This window comes from Sinocyclocheilus grahami, unplaced genomic scaffold (genome assembly GCF_001515645.1).
Source record: "Sinocyclocheilus grahami isolate Dianchi unplaced genomic scaffold, SAMN03320097.WGS_v1.1 scaffold2029.1, whole genome shotgun sequence".
Lineage (NCBI taxonomy): Eukaryota > Metazoa > Chordata > Actinopteri > Cypriniformes > Cyprinidae > Sinocyclocheilus > Sinocyclocheilus grahami.
In genome coordinates this window covers 85781-94317 of record NW_015507208.1, presented here as the reverse complement: position 1 = coordinate 94317, position 8537 = coordinate 85781, and the positions used below count along the sequence as shown (strand labels likewise).

At 41.5% G+C, this 8537-nt stretch overlaps 1 protein-coding gene across 1 annotated transcript in view; it reads right to left on the bottom strand.

Moving 5' to 3' along the window:
* Positions 1-4844: 4844 nt before the first annotated feature.
* The window catches only part of LOC107573765 (cysteine dioxygenase type 1-like), an 11527-nt gene continuing 7834 nt past the window's right edge, over positions 4845-8537 (bottom strand). Inside the window, exon 5 of the mRNA XM_016260207.1 lies at positions 4845-5348. Within this exon, the coding sequence (XP_016115693.1) occupies positions 5319-5348 (30 nt within the window). The 3' untranslated portion in view covers positions 4845-5318. The remainder of the gene's footprint in view (positions 5349-8537) is intronic.

Genomic DNA, 8537 nt, shown 5'->3' with positions numbered 1-8537 from the left:
GAGAGAGAGAGAGTGTGTGTGTGTGTGTGTGAGTGTGTGTGTGTGTGCTGATCTGAGATCTCAGGAATCTGAAAGAACATCTGCATCTGAGAGACGATCAGACCAGCAGAGAGCAGCATTCAGCAGCCCTGTGTAGTGATGATGATGATGATGATGATGTGGCATGAGCTGTAGTTTGCTGTTAGCTGTCCCAAAACCACCTCATTCTCCTTCACAGCCAACACGTGCATTGCCTCAGTATCTCACACAGAGCACTATAGTGAAGACGTCACGTCACGGATTCCTGTTTGTGCTTCAGTCTTCATGCTACATTTGTGCCGGACGCTTCACAGTTTCTGGGTTAATGGGACACATTTACACTCTCATAAAATACATGATCCATTCCATAAATAAACAATAAAACCCCTAATGCTCATCACTGAGGTTTTCTACAGCAGGCGACTCTGAATCGTCAGTCATTTTAATGTTTGTGTGCTGTTTGTTTTTCTGTTGACGTCGTTGGAAAAAAAAAAAACCTTGACCCTTTTAGACTTGCACTCTATTCATTTACTAACGGCTTGTTTTCTTTAAACAGAACTAACACTAGCTTTTTTGTATTCTATCTATTTGTTTTCTTTTTATTTATTATACAATTAACAAAAAGCAAAAAAAAGGCCTCTATCACTAGCTTGCTCTTTTCTTTTTCTATTCTATCTGTTTTCTTTTTATTTTAGAATTTAAAAACCCCTTGCTAGGTGTACTGTGTTAAGCTAACTGAGACTTGTTATAGCACTTGCGTATCATTGCTCTTTTGTTGATTTTGATTGCTTCTATTGTCCTAAATCTTCTTAAAAATGTTAAAAAATTAACAACTGCTCTGACCCTCGCACACTTTTCAAAACTTTCTCTTCTCTTCTCTGTCCTCCTCCCCCTCCTCCTTCATCAACTCTTACAGCTGATGACTTTGCAATTTTCTTCACAAATAAAACAAGAACCATCAGCAACCAATTCCCCACACCACAAACTGATGATAACTTCATAACCACAAATACACACTCCACACACACATCATCTCCACTCTCGGAGACGGATGTTTCCAAACTTATCCTTTCCAATCATCCTGTCCGCTTGATTCTATCCCCACTCACCTCCTTCAGGCCATTTCTTCTTCAGTTATACCTGCACTCACGTTATCAACACCTCTCTTCACTCTGGTACCTTTCCCACATCATTCAAGCAGGCTCGGGTAACCCCACTGCTTAAGAAACCCACTTTAAACCTAAAACTACAGACCGGTTTCCCTTCTTCCATTCATTGCAAAGACACTTGATCGAGTTGTGTTCAACCAGCTCTCTATGTTCCTTGCACAGAACAACCTCCTGGACAACAACCAATCTGGCTTCAAAAGTGACCACTCAACTGAGACTACACTGCTCTCGGTTACTGAAGCCCTGAGACAGGCAAGAGCAGCCTCCAAATCCTCAGTACTCCTCTTGCTGGATCTGTCTGCTGCTTTTGACACAGTTAACCACCAGATCCTCCTGTCCACCCTCATGAAGATGGGCATCTCAGGAACTGCACTCCGGTGGTTCAAGTCTTACCTCTCAGGTAGGTCCTTCAGGGCTTCCAAATCCTCAGTACTCATCTTGCTAGATATGTCTGCTGCTTTTGACACAGTTAACCACCAGATCCTCCTGTCCACCCTCATGAAGATGGGCATCTCAGGAACTGCACTCCGGTGGTTCAAGTCTTACCTCTCAGGTAGGTCCTTCAGGGTGTCTTGGGAGGGGTGAGGTTTCTAAGTCACAACTTCTTGCTACTGAGGTTCCTCAAGGCTCAGTGCTTGGACCGCTTATCTTCTCCATCTACATGTCGCCATTAGGATCTGCCATTCAGAAGCATGGCTTTTCTTATCACTGCTATGCTGATGACACTCAACTCTACTTCTCATTCCAACCAGATGATCCGACGGTAGCTGCTCGCATTGCAGCCTGTCTAACAGACATTTCTAGCTGGATGAAGGATCATCACCTTCAACTCAACCTTGCTAAGACAGAACTGCTCGTGGTCTCAGCCAACCCAGCACTTCATCACAACTTCTCTATACAGCTGGGTTTGTCAACCATAACTCCTTCCAGGAGCCAGGAATCACAACTTCTCTATACAGCTGGGTTCGTCAACATAACTCCTTCCAGGAGCCAGGAATCTTGGGAGTTGTGATCGATGATCAGTTAAGCTTCACAGACCACATTGCTACAACGGCCCGGTCCTGCAGCTTTGTCTTATACAACATTAAGAAGATTAGACCCTTCCTGTCAGAGCAGGCAGCACAACTCCTTGTCCAAGCTCTTGTTCTCTCCAGACTGGACTATTGTAATGCTCTCTTGGCGGGCCTTCCCTCATGCACTATCAAGCCTCTGCAACTGATCCAGAATGCAGCAGCGAGAGTGGGAGAGTGAAGAAAGCTCACGTTACTCCTCACGTTACTCCTCTCCTCATCAGGTTACACTGGCTACCAGTAGCTGCTCGCATCAAATTCAAGGTACTGATGCTTGCCTACAAGACCACCACTGGCGCTGCACCAATATACCTAAACTCGCTAGTTTAAACTTATGCGCCCTCCAGAAGCTTGCGTTCTGCAAATGAACGGCGCCTTGTGATGGCATCCCAAAGAGGCTTAAAATCACTCTCACAGATTTTTTTCTGGACTGTGCCCAGCTGCTGGAACAACCTCCCGATCTCAATCAGAACAGCTGAGTCTTTAGCCATTTTCAAAAAACATCTAAAGACACAACTTTTTCGCCATCACTTGACCAACTGATACTAGCACTTACCTATTCTATTCTGTTCTATTCCATTCTATTATTTAATAATAAAAAAAATAATAAAAAAACCTAGCTACGTGTACTGTGCTAGACTAACTGAGTCATGGCACTTGTATACTGTTGTTCTCTCATTGGTCTGATTGCTTCTATTGTTCTCATTTGTAAGTCGCTTTGGATAAAAGCATCTGCTAAATGATTAAATGTAAATCAGATCAAATGATACGATCCATAGATCCAAGCAAAGCCACAGGCTTCTGAGTCAAATCTGTTGATGATGATTAAAATATTAAATCTGCGGATTAACAATATTATTCCTGATCTCTCATCTGCCCAGTGTCCTTAAAAAGCACATTTTTGCTTTGTGATGTTTGGAGCTGTGACTCTATGATGAAGACGACTGAAATCCTGCTGATTTCCGTTTAATTCCTTAGAGCGAAAAACAGCTATTTGTCTTATTAATGACTGTTATTCACAATATGAGACACACACACACACAACTACTACTGTACCATATCACACACACACACACACGCACACTCACACGCACAGACACACAGACACACTCTCTCACACACACACACGCACACACACGTGCTGATTTTTGAAGCACACAAACAGTGTGAATGTTTATTACTTCATCAGATATGAACATAAAGACGGCTCAATAAATATCTTGTGTTATCTGCTGATGCTGATGAGTTATTCCTGTGTGTGGTTATGAATGTCTTACACCTTTGTTCCAGTTTCTGCTTCTGTGATGTGCGTCCTGATGAAGAGACGATGAATGATAAACGCAGATAAACACAGTCGTAATGTTTTATGGCTCTTTTCACAGATATGATAAAAACATTTGTGTGTGACTGAGCTTATGAAACCCACGAAAGTGTTTCTCGTGACCTTTACAGCTGAGGTCAGAGACAGACAAACAGCGCTCTGAGCGAGAGGCTGGGTCTGCTGTTAATGTGAGGCATACGTGACTGAGTTCCTGCTCTCAGCGGGCTCAAGGTTCCTGCAGTGTTGATTTTGTTGGCACATTATTAATACAGCGGGCCAACGGGAGCAAGTCACTGCCATTCACAGGTTACACAACACACAGAGGACAAGAAACCACACAGAACCCAACCTTCGACGCCACATGAGAACACACTGCAGATATCTCCACCTACTTTACAGTGTTTTCATCTGCTTACACACTAAATCTCTACGTGTCACAGTTTCTGAAAGCTGACACTCAAACAGCAGAAGCACACACCAAATCAGACACTAATTCTCAGCCTTTGACTCAGTTTTCAATTTCATAAAACACTTTTTGCAAAACACAACACACAGTTCTCAGTGTAACACACACATCTAACAGGATGTATCTTTTGCAAACACAACCGATCAGAAAGCCTCACTAATAACTCCTCACATGTGCTTCACTGAACTCCGGTGTTGTATTAAAGAGAGGAATCTGCTCTTGTTTTTCACTGAATTGATGCTTTTCTGCACGATAACCTCCCTCACTTCCCCTGCAGCTGTGTTCTTCATCATGAGAAACATGATCTATAGGAGCTTCTTGAGTGTGAATGAAGAATGTGGCCGACGCCTGCAGACGTGCATCAACACGAACCTCAGAAACATCTGGAAGTCTGTTAGTTCAGAAACACTGAGGAGCGAGTCGATCAGATCATGTCAGAAACATAGCTGCAGAATCCAGAAGACAATTCGATGCAGGATTCATTCATATTCACTCACCTGATCCATCGTATCAGTGTTATTTCAGTGTGTCCTTATTGATATAATATTTCATTTCAGTTGACAATAACTTTAAGTAACAAAAAAAAAGGTTTTAGTTTCCTGCAAGAAGCCTGTGTTGGAGATTAATTTCTTTAAGCAAATGCACATTTGAGAAACAAACAAATCTTTTAGTAGATTCATCTGATTCATCAACGATTCGGTTCCCTGAGAAAGCAAGAACTGATCACATAGAAGTCCCTTTGGAGAAAATGCAAGAATCAAGATCTGTAGTGTCAATTCATGCAGATGCACACAAAAAACAACATTCGGGAAACATTTTATTTACTTCAATGTTAAGACAAAAATGAATTTCCAGCTTAAGATTCAGGTCCATTTTAAATAAAAGCTCCAGATTACAAATGCAGAGACCATATTTGTTCCACGAGACATCGATTACTGACGGCAAGATTCATAAACATAAGCTCTCTGGACACGGAATAAAAGAGCGTGTGGAGACGGAGAGCAAGTGCTGAGTTCTGCTGGAGCTTTCACAGATTCTTCTCATAAATCCGTCCCGTAACGGCACAAAAGCGTGATTACACAGGAATGCTGGGAGAACGGCTGGACTACTGCGTCTATTCAGGCCACGATTAAGAGCCTTGAATTACCAGCGAGACCCTCTTCCCACTGTCCTTTGCCAATCTTAAAAAAAAGAGCTGGAGCAAGATTTAAACATCACTGCGGTTTCAATTTAATGTGTGCATTTCCATCGAGCGCCGGCGTGCTTCCCTCGTCTCAGTTGTTCTCCTGTGAAACGGTGCTTTCCTGAAAGACAAAACGCCACAAAAGCCATCAAAAAGAGCACAATTACAGTCGTTTTCAACTGCTTACACACAAAATCTTTACTTATCACACAATTTCTGAAAGCTGTCACTCAAACACCAATTCTATTCGACAATTCTCAGCCTTTGACTCAGTTTTCAATTTCACACACACACAATTCTCTATGTAAGACACAAAAATCTAACAGAAATTAGTTTTTTTCCCAACTGCTTGCACATATTTTAAAAACTTTATTTTTTTGTTTTTTTCAAATCCAAAAATTGCACACAAAATGCAAAATGCCTCACACCTCTTGCAAAATGAAGCACTGCATTCAAAATATCACAAACACATCTCAAAAGCAAACATTTGATTTTACATAATATTACTGTACTTCCTGTTAGATGTGTGTGTTACACAGAGAACTGTGTGTTGTGTTTTGCAAAAAGTGTTTTATGAAACTGAAAACTGAGTCAAAGGCTGAGAATTAGTGTCTAGATTTGGTGTGTGCTTCTGCTGTTTGAGTGTCAGCTTTCAGAAACTGTGTGACACGTAAAGATTTAGTGTAACAGTTGAAAAAACTGTAATATTACACCAAAGGTGTTTGCAAATGTTCGCTTTTGAGATGATATTTTGAACGCAGTGCTTCAGTTTGCAAGAGATGTGAGGCGTTTTGTATTTTGCGTGTGCAGGATTTGTGTGAAGTTTTGAAAAAAAGAGGCAAAGTTTTGAAAATGTGTGTAAGCTGTTGAATAAAACTGTGAGATAAAGACACAGTTGAAAGCAGACGAGCGGTTGGACGGCTCGTATCTTATCTTATCAAAGTACAGGCTGATGTTGAAATATTGTGTCCAGACAGCGCTTTGTTCGAGCTGTGAGTGAGGATAAGTGTGGTGTGTTGGGCCGATCCGGAGCACATGTAGAAGACGCTACGTCACTGGAGCGCTGCAGGCTTTGTGTGCAGGGTGAGGAATGTTGGCTTCACTGAGAGAACATGCAGTTCTTTCTGACTGAGCGCAGCACAACATCACTGCATTACTGCGCTGACACACACCCCGATAACAGCTTTACTGCCTCTCTGCTGATCAACAAACATTAACTCCTAATAAAGTGCTCCAGGATTCATTCACATTCATCAGATCAGTTTCATTCATACTATTATAGCTTTGGTTAATATTCTGAATTAGATTTTAGTTTTATGTTTTCTGCTTTCAGGTTAATTTTAGTTTGAATAATTTAGTTGTTTGTAATTTTTATTAGTCTATATGCTTTTTTAGTCATTTTTATTGCAATTTTAGTTTTAGTACATCAAATTAAACTAGGGCTGCAAAACTATTAATCGCATCCAAAATAAAAGTTTGTTTACATACTATATGTGTACTGTGTGTATTTATTTTGTTTATATATACACACACACACATACATGTATATATTAAGGGAAAATATGTTAGATTTATATATAAAATATTTAAATGTATATATAATATAAATTATACACAAGTATAAATATATATACACATACAAATATAAAAATATATATATACACAGTACATACATGTGTATTTATATATACTAATGCTGTCAAATGATTAATCGCGATTAATCGCATCCAAAATAAAAGTTTTTGTTTATGTAATATATGTGTGTGAACTGTGTATATAGTTGTGTTTGTAATTTTTATTAGTCTATATGCTTTTTAGTCATTTTTATTGCAATTTTAGTTTTAGTACATCAAATTAAACTAGGGCTGCAAAACTATTAATCGCATCCAAAATAAAAGTTTGTTTACATACTATATGTGTACTGTGTGTATTTATTTTGTTTATATATACAAATATATACATATACACATATATATACACACAGAAAAATATTCAGAAAAATGTTATATTTCTATATTAAATATATTTCTATATAATATAAATTATACAAATATTAAATATGTCACGGTTGCACTACTGAGTGGAGTGCGGAGCAAGGAACGGAGGGAGACGAGGATTACATCAATCCAGAGAAGGAACCACGGAAAACTCACGTAGCACAGGTTGACATGAACAATACCAGACGCTGAACTAAAAACAGGGAACACTATTTAAACACATGACAAGACGAGGGGATGACGAGACAAACCTGGGATCAATGGAAATAAACGAGGAACACCTGAAATTAAATCAACATAATCAGGACAGGAACAGGAAACTAACCAAATATGGGCATAAACACTGGGACACAGGGAGCACATGGGGAACAAACCACAATACAGGCCTGACATGACATCCCTTTCCAGAAGGCGCGTCCTCGCGCCACACAACATTAAAGGGGTGGGAGGGTGGGCACCTTGGATATCCCTCAGGACAGACTTGGATGGGACGGGCTGCCCCAAGGCGGTCCTAGATCTGGGCACCATGGCGGCGCAGGCAACTCAGGAGGCCATGGCAGATCTGGCAGTTCGGGGCGCCATGGCGGAGCAGCCTCAGCCCCCGGCTCCAGCCGCCGCCCCGGCCTCTACGGCTGGAGCCCTACTAACCCCCCCCCAAAAAAAATACTTGGGGACACTTATGGGCTCTGAGGCCCGTAATGACAGGGAACTGGAGCCCTCCCCGGGCTCAACGGGGGATCTGGAGCCCTTCTTGGGCTTAACTAGGGAACTGTAAAGCCCTTACGAGGAGCTGGCACTGGGGGGTGCTCTGGAGGAGCAGGCACAGCAAGGAGCTTTCGAGGAGCCGACACTCGAGCGAACTCTCAAGCTAGGATGAAGGCAGAGAACAGTCCTTTTCTACTCATCCTCCTCCTTTGGTTACGGGGGAACTGGGCAGCCAGTGGGCTTGTCGTTGCATTGACCGGTGGGCTTGCATCAAAGGCTTGACAACGGCGTGGCCGGCAGGTCTATCTTCGGAGCGGCTGGCGGGCTTGAGTGAGCCACGGCCGGCGGGCAGGAGAGAGTAAACTAAATTTACACACTAAATCTTTACTTGTCACACAGTTTCTGAATGCTGACACTCAAACAGCAGAAGCACACACCAAATCTGCAAAACCTTACACTAATTCTCAGACTTTGAAAATATATTATATTCCTATATTAAATATATAATATAAATTATACAAATATTAAATACATCTCATGGTTGCACTACTGAGTGGAGTGCAGAGCAAGGAACGGAGGGAGACGAGGAGTACATCAATCCAGAGAAT